Source organism: Siniperca chuatsi, linkage group LG9 (genome assembly GCF_020085105.1).
Source record: "Siniperca chuatsi isolate FFG_IHB_CAS linkage group LG9, ASM2008510v1, whole genome shotgun sequence".
Taxonomy (NCBI): domain Eukaryota; kingdom Metazoa; phylum Chordata; class Actinopteri; order Centrarchiformes; family Sinipercidae; genus Siniperca; species Siniperca chuatsi.
In genome coordinates, this window is record NC_058050.1 from 17,347,856 (window position 1) to 17,361,014 (window position 13,159).

At 38.9% G+C, this 13,159-nt stretch overlaps 2 protein-coding genes across 4 annotated transcripts; one reads left to right on the plus strand and one right to left on the minus strand.

Annotated features, from left to right (window-relative positions):
- Positions 1 to 3: 3 nt before the first annotated feature.
- Positions 4 to 3,643, minus strand: LOC122881667. Of its 3 annotated transcripts, XM_044208131.1 has the most exons (3): positions 2,341 to 3,643; positions 441 to 738; positions 4 to 146 (listed from the first exon to the last, which is right to left on the minus strand). In XM_044208131.1, exons 1-3 carry the CDS (start codon positions 2,624 to 2,626, stop codon positions 143 to 145), a joined length of 588 nt encoding a protein of 195 aa, XP_044064066.1. In that variant the 5' UTR covers positions 2,627 to 3,643; the 3' UTR covers positions 4 to 142. The 3 variants fall into 3 exon arrangements, 2 of the variants coding, with proteins under 2 accessions (XP_044064066.1, XP_044064065.1); XR_006379202.1 differs by lacking the exon at positions 441 to 738; XM_044208130.1 differs by lacking the exon at positions 4 to 146 and having other exon boundaries at positions 168 to 738.
- Positions 1,613 to 12,750, plus strand: rcc1 (regulator of chromosome condensation 1). The gene is made up of 10 exons (XM_044208129.1): positions 1,613 to 1,768; positions 3,651 to 3,747; positions 4,693 to 4,880; positions 5,009 to 5,188; positions 8,890 to 8,986; positions 9,079 to 9,201; positions 9,376 to 9,516; positions 10,733 to 10,852; positions 11,200 to 11,352; positions 11,965 to 12,750. The coding sequence occupies exons 2-10, from the start codon at positions 3,669 to 3,671 to the stop codon at positions 12,138 to 12,140; spliced, it is 1,257 nt and encodes a 418-aa protein (XP_044064064.1). The 5' UTR covers positions 1,613 to 1,768; positions 3,651 to 3,668; the 3' UTR covers positions 12,141 to 12,750.
- Positions 12,751 to 13,159: the final 409 nt, after the last annotated feature.

Genomic DNA, 13,159 nt, shown 5'->3' on the forward strand with positions numbered 1-13,159 from the left:
GTCTACACACCACATGACAGACAGAGCTAAACTGTGTATGTGCTGCAGATGTATTTCTTGCACTTGATATATGTGTACTGTGTCGTCGTGTCCTTCTTGGGTCCACAGACATTACAGCGCTTCTCCTTGCTGCTACTGCCAGCTACCTAGAATGATACAAACTTTTACTAACTCACACACATACATGTATAGGCTACACATAAACATATGCATACATACAATGGTGGAAGAGGTACTCAGATCTTTTACTTAAGTAAAAGTAGCAAGACAACATTGCATCCCAGATCTTGATTCCATATTTTGCAGGTTTGGATGGTATGTACTTGCCTGAAGGGGTAGCGGCCCCTGAATAGCACACTGTAAGTTGCTCATCAACAGTGACATTGGGCCCAGGGTTGTAAAACAATGGAAGGCGCCCCGCCCACTTGTCCCACACTGACCTAATTGCGGCTAGTTTGTCTCTCTGTTGCCGAGCTGGTCTGGTGTCTTGGTTATCCAAACGGATAATCCTGGAAATGCTGTGGAAGTTTTCCAGAGACACTGTTGCCTGTTGGACGTTCTCTTCCAGTTTCTGCATCCCACAGGGATTCTGTAGATTCAGCATTTGATCTAAAAACACCAGCCAGGAGGAGAACCCCATAATAAGCCTGCAAATGGGTTTGGTCGTTCTCCTTCCACTTTTCTCCAAAAATATGCCCTCCAAATTAGTGCAGTCCAAAATGATTTTCTGGATGGTTTCTGGGATGAAAAGTTAAAAAGAAGACTGCAGGAGAAGTCAGGCTCTTGGTGCTTGAAATGTGATAATGTTGAAACCTTGTGTGTGTGTGTGTGTGTGTGTGTGTGTGTGTAGTTTCACATACTACAGAGATTTAAGAGTAGTAGGGAAATGCAGGTTATTGGTGCCTATACCCTCAAACACCACATAGGCCTATGTAATGTAGGGGGGGTGTATACAGTCACTGTGCATGTGTTCTTTTACATCTTCTTCACAGAAAATGGCCAAGGCCAATGAGTTTCAGGTTGAAACAATATGTCATTATACATTTTTTCTTTCTTTTAACATTGAAAAAGGGTCCCACAGACCTGAACACCACACAAGGTTAAATTGTGGGGTGAACCTTATCTTTAAATTAGGATCACAGATTTGCAGCTTTGGAATGAAACTAAGTAACTAAGTTATCTCTTTAAGTGAGTTAACTGAATTTTGAGGTATTATACTTTACTTGAGTATCTATTTTCTGCTACTTTTACTTCCACTCCATTTGAGAGCTATAGTCACTAATTACTTTGCAGATTAAAATTTTAATACAACACATATTAGCTTCTGTAATATAATACATTGTTATAGAGATATAGATACTAGATTGCACTATACCTATATAGTAGTTAAAATAAACTGCAAAATTAACATGCCACTTACATGTTAACACATCAGCAATAATAATCAAATAATAGGCTATAATATTTGATTTAACAGTCACAAGAAACATTCTGCTGCATAATCAGTACTTTTGCTTTTGTACATTGATTGTTGATAATACTTAATTTCAGTTACTACGCAATATTTTGAATGCAGGACCTTTGAGGAGGGAGTTTTACATGTAATCTGAGTACTTCTTCCACCACTGCAGATTTGAGTGCTGCTGTCTCTTTAAGGAGGCAGGGGTTTCAAAGAACGTGACGTCGCGCGTGAGGTGCGTAACTCAAGACCGGGAACAGGTTGTGCACGTTCACTTCTAGGCAAACGGTAAACTTCTACATATCACAGGTTAGTAAATGATCTGTTCCTTTACTCTCTAGCTGGAGAAGACAAGCAATAATAAACACTACTTAAGCAAAGTGTATGCAGTTCATTCATATTATTGTTCATTTACTGCCGAATGTCATGCTAATGCCGCTAGCTAGTTAGCGCTAGCTAACAAACAGCTCTGAACGTTAGCTAGTGTCACATAGACTAGCTATACTTTAATGCTAGCCAACTGACATTTGCTTTATGGTAAAAACGTAATATTTGACATCTTGCATTCTTTCTGTATAGTTATCCAACTGTGTCACATTTATTTACGATCGAGAATTAGACTGAAGCTCAGCCACGTTCGGTAACGTAGTTATCTAACTGTTACACGTTAGCAAGGACACATGGGTAACAGTCACTGCCAACGTTAGATCACGCTGCCCGTTTTAACTAACGGTATGCATCTGGCTGATGTTAAATGTTAAAGTACTGACAGCACTCCCTAAACATGTCCTTACAAAATGTTAGTGTCTATCATAGAGTCAGTGGGTGTGACTGAGAGCTGAGCGTGACTCCAGTTTAAACTGTAGCGAAAGTGTCCTTACTTTGCGGGCGTTCATTTCCTATCAGCATGGGGGCAGAAGTGGAGGAAGCACAGCTGTCTGGGGTGAAAGAACCTGACACTGTCAGCCATTGAAATGATTCTCTGGCAGCTGTTGAACCCCAACAACTCCTGGTTAATGTTACGACCAAAATAAGGACCGATTGTGACTGTCGATCAGCTGCGTTTGCCAGCAGGCTTGAGCGTTTGTGGAAATGCCAATATTGCTTTCCATGGATGTACCTCACACTCAAAGCCCTACAATATCGCGTAAGGTCCAGAGAGACCATGGTGGACGTTTTGATGTCATCCCTGTGTTCATAAACCACGCTCTCATTTATTCCATGTTGTATAGGGGAATTATGAGTAACTTAAATGAGTAAGTACTAAGTACCGTGGTACATGGTATGCCGCTCGTGTTCCACCGGCACATACCGTTTCCTAACGGCAGGTGCCGCTTGAAAGTGGTAGGCCACTGTCACACCAAATCAAATCAAAACAAGTTGTGCCGTAAATGTATATTTTTTCTGTCTTCACTGACAGTGTATATATGTGTATATATGCTGCTGGATCAGGAGTGGTATGCCGGTAGAAAACGGCCTATGCCACGATGATAGCAACCGGTTACGCATTCAAAGTATTTTTGGTGAATAATAAATAATATGCCATAACTATGCCCGTGACGTGGAGTTTTATATGATGTAAAGCGTTCTACTAATACATTAAATATGTCAAAAATAATACAAGTATTATTTGGTTAGTTGGCTCTAAATTTCTAATAATCAGATTGCTACGGTGGCTAGGCTAACAATAGTTATGTTAGCTAAAGCTAGCTTTAGTGTTAACTTTGGGTACATCGGCAAGGATATAAGAAATATATAAGTAAAAATAAGTAATTTTAGATTACTAATGCTAATACAACTACCATGTTAAGTGTCAGTTAATATCATAGACTGTATATGGTTAATATCTGTTGGTCACCAACCAGTTTCCCTTTACATTTGTAGTCCAATGGATCTGCTGTTCAGTTACTGTAAATTTAGTTGTTGTTTTTTTTCCTGGACTCAGTTATCTGCCAAATTTTGCTTTAAAAGCTCTCTTATCAAATTGCTAACTGTTAGTAACCTGACGGTTACACTTAGCCTACCAAATTTGAGTGAGCTTTGCAGTGACATTTGTGGTTGTGATATAATCACTAATAAACACCTTTTTCTTGTGGTGTGTTTGTTTGTTTTTTTCACAAACAGTACAGCTCTGTTACTTTAACTTATGGTAGGTTATAAAAATCATTCTGCTCTTTTGTTTTTCCCAAAGTCCTTAAGTGTTGCTGTCATGCCTGCTAAAAAGACCACCACCAAGAGGAAGTCTGATGCTATTGTGGAGGATAATGGAGACCTCAAGAAAGTGAAAGGTAAATCACTGACCTTTTCAAAAAATGTCTCTGGTCACTGACAACAAAACAATGTTTTTGTGTGTGTGTGTGATTTTATATATTAAGTTGCTAGTCTGGCTGAAAAAATCACAATGAGACTTGTAGCACCCAATATTGTAATAATTTCCTGAAAATATAATAAAATTTCCATTTAACTTGATCGAAAATTTAATAAAATGTCCTGACTGATATTGTAATAAAAATATCTTTACTTCTTTACTCAGTGTAGCATATTCATAGAATTAAATCTGTTCCTGTCTCTAGCACATAATATTAAATAAAAATAATAATTGTGGTATAGGCTATTGCAATTCTGCACCAGTAGGTAGCATAACTGAATGAATTGCAATAGCCTATTTCACAATTATTATTTTTTTAATCAGCCTTATTGTCTTGACAGGCGCTCAGCGTTATTTTCTTGTGCTTGCCAAAACAATTAAGCTGTGTGCTCACAGAAATCTGACAGTACCATTCTCAACGCAAAGTGATGCTAACTTTGCCTTATCAGGAAATGAATCACCAGGAGTGTAAAAAGTATCCAGAAATTATACTTCAATTAAAGCAATGGTTCTCAAACTTTTTTGGTCAGTCCCCCTTTAAAACTAGAAAATATGTGATTGAACTATCCTGTTAAGTGTCAGTCTATACCTTTTGGTAACTTTCAGCTTGCAACCACTGCGTCCCTTTACATTTGTATTTTTTGTGACCAATGGATCTGCAGTTCAGCCGCTGTTAATTTAGTTTTTTTTTTGTTGTTGTTTTTTTTTCTGGACTCAATTATCTGATTTGAGAGTGTTTAAAGCTAAATGAGGCAAAGTTCTAATTGCTGGTAAACTGACACCTAATTTAAGGTAGCTTAGCAGGTGCATTTGTAATTGTGATAAAATTACTTCTAATAAACATATGAAATTGTGTGTGTGTCAGTTTCCCACAGGAGTCATGGCAAGGAGGCAGGCCAGGTTCTTGTTCTGGGTCAGGGTGATGTTGGGCAGTTGGGTCTAGGCGAGGACATCATTGAGAGGAAGAAACCGGCCCTTGTGTCCCTGCCAGAGAAAATTGTGCAAGTGATAGCTGGAGGCATGCACACTGTGTGCCTCAGCGACACTGGCCATGTAAGGGAGTATCTGTCTTATTTCTTTTAAAATTAAAATTGTATGGTTAATGCTTCCTGCTAACATTTTAACTAAAGGTCTTGAGTTTCCCAGATAAACTATGTTGTTGTTTTTTGTTTCTTTTGTAGGTCTACACTTTTGGGTGTAACGACGAAGGGGCCCTTGGTCGGGACACAACAGGGGAGGGGTCTGAAATGGTTCCAGGAAAGGTGACACTGGAGGAGAAGGTGGTCCAGGTGTCGGCAGGGGACAGCCACACAGCTGCACTCACAGAGGATGGAACCGTATACATGTGGGGCTCCTTCAGGGTTAGTTACATGCTGTTTTCAGCCACCTAGGCCTGCGCTTGGAAGTGTGCACGTTTGTGTGTGAGAGAGATTTTCCCGACATCTAGTTATACGAGTGATTTTTGTAACTTAAAAAAAAAAAATCTTCTCTACCCACAAAACTTAAGACCACCAGTAGAAATGTTCTGTACTCATGATCACCTTGCACAGACCATCACAAACATACAGTATGTGCAGTTTAGGTCCATTCAAAAGACAAGTCACTTGTGAACTGGCAGACCGGCGGGTCTCAAATAATTCACTAGATAATAATTCACCATTTTGTAGTGTTTTCCGAATCTCAACTTGACAACTGTTATACTCTATCTAATCTATTTGAATTGTCCCATATCCCATGTTACAAAAGTAGTGAACAATGTTTAGTAAACAAAGCACCATAACGTCATATATGACCCATTTATCGTCCAATGTTGTCTTTGGATGGTGTCAAGCATCCAACTTAAATTATACTTGGTTCACTCTTTATTTTCCTCAGTATTGGCATTAACCTGATGGATGAGTCCTTATAATCTTTTATATGTTGTTTTAGAACATTTTCTTGTAACTGTGGCCTCATCCTTTCTCTTCCTTTTCTGATTATTTATTTTATTTGATTTAAATATCTGCCCGTTGCTGACTACCTTCCTCCTAATTTATTTTATTTAGCCAGGATGAATTTCAGTGAGTAAAAACATCCACTCATATCCATATATAATGTCTTCCATATTAATCCTTTTGATTCTTTTTTTATGCATTTGTTCTATCTCAATGGTATTGGTAGTCTCATTTCCCTTTAGCCCCATTTGAGTTGGATGCTACATAAAAATTCAATTAAAAGCTGTTCAGAGTTACTCTTGACTGGAACTTGAGCAAATGACACAGAATATCCTGCTGACTATTTGATTTAAAAGCTCATTAGCACAGAGCTTGAGTCTGAACATATTAATACTTTCCAGGGTTTGTCTATCTCTACTCAATGTACAATGTCAACAAAATTGCAAAGGTTTGGATGTATATTTAAACACATCCACTTTCCTTATTGGCGCTGAGAAACCAGGTCCTCTGTCCCCTTTTGTAAGAGTGTATATATTTCAAAAATATACTCTTGGATTATGATTACTGTTTGCAATAACCCAATAGCCTCAGAATTCCTGACATATTCTCTACTTTTTCTCATCAATACTTGTATTTTCATGACTAGATAATGTGTTAACCCTCCCCTCTTCTACAAAGCTCCATCAAGAGATCCGGCACAACTATAGGAAAAATATCCTAGACCATTAGGGTGAACAATAAATGACTTCCATTTCATACCGCTTCTTAATGTGAGGTCAAGAGCATATTCATGTCCTGTAATAATGTCTATTCTAGTCACCTCGCCATTATTCAAGCACAGCAGGTTCTCTATATCCATCAGCTCCTCATTTATCAAACCAGTAGCATCTCGCTAAAGTGCCGTGTCAAAATGTACTGAGTCACCCCACAAATCTTATGGTCTTGACCCTTTAGTAGTGGACTGGATTACAACAATTTCTTGGTCAGCTACACTTATGTACTACTGCAGTATAAACTCTTGCAGTCCTTTTTACCTAACACTGTGTGAAATCTTTATGTTAATGAAGGTGTCATATCCTGCTCCTCCCCCTCCATCTTATACTGGTGCGACACACCATACCTATCACACAAAAAATCAAGATTTAATGGTTAATCATTTTCCTGCAGACAGATAATGGCAGATTTATAATTCCATTGTAAAATGTCAACCTCTGTCAAATAAATACCGGTTTGTTACTTGACTGATCTTTTAGGTCATCAACCACTTCTCATGTCAGTCCACTTAAACTGACATGATACTCTGCTGCTTTAACAACAAATTAAGTTTGTCAGGTTTAGACTTCCCACCTGCTGTGCTATAAATAATCCATCATAAAAAGCAACCAGATTGTTCTTGTCTACTACACATCGTGTCATCCTTCCTTTCTTAACCCTGCAAGCCTATTTGTCTCCAATGGCATATCTCTTTCCTCTGACCTCCTTAATTGCCTCTTGCATAAGAGATGTTCTTCCCATAGTCTAAGCTTTTGAACTTTTTCTCCCTATGTCCATCGTTGATCTCTGTAATCTCTGCTTCATGTGGCTACATAATCAAATCTCTGACAGTTGTAGCATGTTACGTGCTTGGGGACAAAAGTGGCTTCACATTGTAACTCATCAGAGAGAAAAGTGAAGACATTCGAACATAGCTTGATTATTCTTCGTTACGCCATTCTTAATTGTTTTCGTCTCTCAGCACTTATCAGTCCTGCAAGATCACTCCTTGGTTTTTCATTATAAATACTCAATGGCACACTGGCAATTACATCTCTATTACCTCTGCCTACCTTCTGCATTCCCACTTGATTTTTGACAGTGCTGAAACTGTTTCATTCTGTAACGTCATCTGATTCATATTTTGAATGTTTTCTATATGTATATTATACACCCCATCAACTAATTTCAATTCAGAATGAATCTGTTATATTAAATGTCTCCAACTGTGTCGCCTGTTTTGCTAAATATTTGGAGCATCCATTTTTCCTCTCGCTTTAATCATCTCCACTATATTCTGTTGTAGTCATCTTTCCTAAGTCAGCTCAGCTTGATTTCTCCGTCCTCTCACCCAGGGTTTTTTTAATCATCCACGGGACATAAAGTACATTATTAAGTTAAAAATAAAGTACACCAGTCACCAAAAAACATTTAATAGTGCTGGCCTAACAAGAATTAACCTGGATTTCCAGGTAGGTTGGGTTTGTTTTTTAGTTCAGTTTTGTGGCCGAGACTGTCAAGCAGACCAAACAACACTATCACAGAAATGAATGCCGTTAAAGTGTATATATGGGAGCACAAACTACATTGCAACCAAGGTCAGCACAGTCCGAATGCAAACCTGCATAGTGTGTAGACTAATGTATTACTGGAGGTATTTTGGACTATGTTCAATGGGCATCAAAATGTGTATAAATGTGAATTATTTCATAGTAAAATAGCAATACTTGGCATCTGAGTAGCTAATGGAAGTATGTGCAAATACTGTACTGCCTGACCAAGCTCTATTTTTGTTAATGGAGGCCTCTGGGAGGGAATTTGGTTATAAATTCCAATCCCAAAAAGCGGTTACTAAAATCCCATTTTTAGGAAAAACATGTAGTCTCACTGCAAAAGTCACCTGTAGATGAAACGATGTTCCCAGTTTTAATTACCGGGTATCATTGTATCAAACACAGAAGGTTGGTGACCAAAATGGTCCCATTTACAGCCATGCTATACTTGTCAATGAGCATTGTGTATCTCTGGGTTTAATTTCTAAAAACAGATATCTGCATATGAATGCAGAATCTGTAGGCAAGGGACAAGATTTTAGAAGCGTTCTGGTTTCCGTTTGTAGTCCGTTTATTCAATACCACTTAGTCTACGAACATGTTTGAGCAGGCTTTGTTCGCATGCAGGTAAACAGTCTGTGTGGAGAGCAAAAGAGGCGGAAAGCATTGGCCCCGAAATGCAGTCTCGGAACCCATCGGCTATTGTCTGACGACAATTTAGCTTTTTATCAATCTCGGATCCCTAGAGATGAGCTTTTTTAAAATTTATCTGAGATTGCTCTGGGTTTAATCATTAATATGCTGGACCCTTTCCCCCCCCAGGATAACAATGGTGTTATAGGTCTCCTGGAGCCCATGAAAACTTGTACCATTCCAGTCAAAGTCCCCATGACAGAACCTGTTGTGAAAATTGCATCAGGTAAGAAACATACCTCTTTGGTTTGTTTGTACGCATGCTGCATATAAACTTTTAACATTGTTTCTCTTTAATTGTCATGAATCCTTTAACAGGTAACGACCACCTGGTGCTGGTTACACTGGAGGGAAATCTTTACTCATCGGGCACTGCAGAGCAGGGGCAGCTGGGAAGAGTGCCTGAGCATTTTTCAGATAGAGGAGGCAGGAAAGGCCTCAGTAAGTAACACAAGCCTTTCCAAGCGCAAGGCATCAACTCATGATGGAGTAAAAGTGTACAAGATGTAATCTCTGGTTTGGGATTACATTAACAATAGGAGTTTTCATGTCTTGCGTGTAATGTATATTAGTGTGTCGTTCTGGCTGACTGTTCTGGCTGTCCTGTGATTTCAGGCCGGTTGCTGGTACCACAGATGGTAAAAGTCAAAGGGAAAGTTCACTTCATAGATGCCTTCTGTGGGGCGTACTTCACCTTTGCTGTGTCAAAAGAGGGACATGTTTATGGATTTGGCCTCTCCAACTATCACCAGCTGGGTTAGTATGGCACATCAGACTTTTAGTCCTTTTGATAATGTGAATTTATCCAATTTGTGTTTATAACTTTATCTGTAGCGGTATCTGACATTGCTTTACAGTTAGCTATGAGTCAGTTGCTCACATTCTGCTCTAAGGTAATTGCATCAGACATCATGAGGTATTTTATGTGTCCTTACCAGTTTTGGGGCTAATGCGCTACAAAGTAACGCGTTAAGAGTACTCAGATTACTTTTTTGTTGGAACGAGTAACATAACACGTTAGTTTTGCAATTCAAGTAATCAGTTATTTAGTTTTCAAATAAGCAATTCGTTACTATTAAAATTTTACTGTATTTTCCTGTTCCTTTTGTTGCCACAAAAAAAAGAAAATCCCTGACGTTTCTTTCCCGCTTATTGGTGGGTAGCTCAGTACTAGTGGAAGGTGTCCAATCCTATGGTTGTGTCAGTGCTCATGTGTAGCTCAGCTAAGTTAGCGAGATGGCAGAAAGGACAGCCTTTACGTTGTGGAAGTAAGTAACTAAGCATTGACCTAGTTAACTGGTTGCATGTTGAAACATAATGTACTGTAAGCTATATGAGCCCGTGTTTTATTGTTTTCATAGAGGCAGCTGTGCCTAATATGCCTCTGCCCAGTTCGCTGTCAGATCGTTAGCAGTCAAAAGGCTGCACAGGTGCCACCTGTCAGGTAGGCTACCCTCGGTTTCTATTTACTTTCATGTAGGCCTACTTCAAATAATTCAACTTTTTTCAGTGCAGTTCAATATTGTTGTATGAACTATGGGTATATGCATTGAGCCCTGGTACCCTCTTGATATATGTTTGCTTGTAATCAAACTTGATCGAGCTGTAAAGGGGATATTGCGTCGGTCATTCCTGTTATTAGTCTGCAGAGTTACAGATTATGGGCCGTAGGCTAAGCTATGCACTGACGGTAGAGTCAATACATTCAAAGGTAGACGTGCAGTAGTCTACGCGCCCTCTGGACAATATAACCAACATGCGCAAGGCATCGAAAAGGGGTTTTCATTTTTGGTAAAGCAGAAGTACTCTTAACGAGTTACTTTTCTCCGTAAGAAACGGTGTAACGTAGCAAGTTCCTTTTTAATAGCAGTAATCTGGTAATGTAGGTAAGTTACTTTACAAATAATGTTACCCAACACTGGTCCTTACACCTCTTTTTTTGTTTTGTTTTTATTATTATTCATCTGTTCAGGCACTAAAAGCATCAAGACGTGTTTTGTTCCAATAAAACTGACATGCTTCAAGAACTCTACCACCTCCTGGGTGGACTTCTCTGGAGGACAACATCACACACTCTGCCTTGATGCTGAAGGTAAGCTCCAACTAATTGTGCTTTCTGGCCATGTCTGATAAAACTATGTTAAAATGAAATAAGTGTGCTTATCAGACTTTGTGATCACATCAAGACAGGTAATATACAACTGATGTTACAACTCAGTGTGTTAACACTCAAGTCTCAGCCGAGTCAAGTGTGTTCTAAAGGCATACATATTGACAATATAACCCAAACCATGGCTGAAAACTGAAAAAGAAAGCCAATAAATAAAACAATATATCAGGCATTACAAGGAAATACAATAAAGAATGTTTAAAATATCAAAAACATAGTAAAACACACAAACCAACAATAAATTAATCCCCTTTCTCTTCATCTTTTAGGGCAGGTATATAGCCTAGGCAGAGCAGAGTATGGTCGTCTTGGTCTGGGCCAAGGGGCTGAAGAGAAGAGTGAGCCCATGCCTGTGATGGGGATGGAGCCAGCCAGTGGAGTGGCATGTGGGGCGTCTGTCAGCTACGCTGTCACTAGAGAAGGTGAGAAACGAAGCAAATGCATCAAAGGATTGTTATATCAGTGTTACATTGCTTGCTTTTAAAGCAGTGAACTGCAACAAGTCCTCATACCTTAACGATAAAATGAGTCGCTTGAAAGTGGCCTCCAAAACAACCCATAGGACTCACAAGTTTTTTCAGTTTCATCAGCCACCTCTATGGTTAAGCTCAGGAAAGGGTTGCCATTTTGACTGGGGGGGAAACGACAGCATTGGACATGAACACAATCTCCTGTGTTAAAGTCACTCTTTCTACAAACAACCATCTATCTTGGCCTACTCCCTAACAAGTTTTATGACAGTAAAACAGCAGCTTGCTTCTTCTGCTTTTGCTATTTATAGAGGACCATCATTATTCACATTTTGTCAGGAAAACACAAACATAGATCGTTTTAAGTATAGTTGGATGTACAGTAAATGTCTCTTATTACGGAAAGTTCTTTATACTGCTAGCTGATGTGAAATGTATTTTGTTGTTTTTCCAAACTGTGTCAACTTCATTTGTCTAATGTTTGCAATGAGCCAAGAAGGTTTAAAAAAAAAAAAAAAAAAAAAGGATGCTCACTCTGCCTGCTGTTGGCTGTGCTTACTCCAGGATCTGTGTACGCCTGGGGCATGGGCACCAACATGCAGCTTGGCACAGGAGAGGAGGGCGACGAGTGGAGCCCCGTAAAGATGACAGGCAAGCAGCTGGAGAACCGCGCAGTACTGATGGCCTCCAGTGGAGGGCAGCACACAGTCCTTTTGGTCAAAGACAAGCAGGAGAGCTGATGTCCATCTCAGGCAAAGAATGATGGGGGATCTTTTGATCTGTTTCGAGGTGGGGCCTTGTTCATGATGCCTAAATCTAGGGATGGGGGTTAATCTATATGTGACTTCCTGTGCTGAGCCGAGGGAGTGTGAGAGGTGCCAGGGCCCTTTTTATGAGAACTCTTCTCTTCCTGATGTGGGGGAAAATGTTCACGGATGTTCGGTAGATCATGAAAAATGAGAGACTATTTTTTTTAATCTAGTTTTTGATGTTCTCTTTGAATTCTTTTCATTAAAAGTCATTAGTGTGACTGTAAGAGGATGTATGTGGTGTTTGTGAATGCAACTATTTGCATGGACGTAAAGGAAATGAGTGCAAGCCTTTTAATGACTTCCCCAAACAATAGTCTTTTTTAAAGCTGTTTTTTTTTTTTTTTCTTTAAAGCAATAATTCCATTGACCTTGGTTCAGACAGGACATTTATACTGCATGAGTTTAATATGTGAGACTACTGTTCATTTTACCTAGAGCACACAATTGTTGCAACGATTTCGACATTTGGTAACACTTCATACTGTATCCTGCATTTTGTTGCTTCTCCTGTCTGAAAATAAAGATGACATTTTAAGTTTTTAAGCCTTTTCTTATCCACTGCATCAAATATTTTGCAGCTATTTTGATTATTGACTAATTGAGTTATTTTCCATGCAAAAATACTGAACATTTTTTGGTTCAAGCTTCTCAGATGTGAGGATTTGCTGCTTGTCTTTGTCTTATGATAGTAAACTGAATATCCTTTGATTTTGATTGTTGGTCAAACAAAACAAGCTATTTAAAATTTGGCTCTGGGAAATTGTGATGGCCATTTTTCCAACTATTTTCTGACATTATACAGACAAAACAATTAATTGATTAAAAAAGAAAAAAGAGCAATTAATGATGATTTAATCATTAATCGCATGAACATGTTGGCAGAGTGCTAAATCTAATATTGTGCTTGTAAAAGAGGAAATCCACCCTAAAACAAAATCCAGTATGGT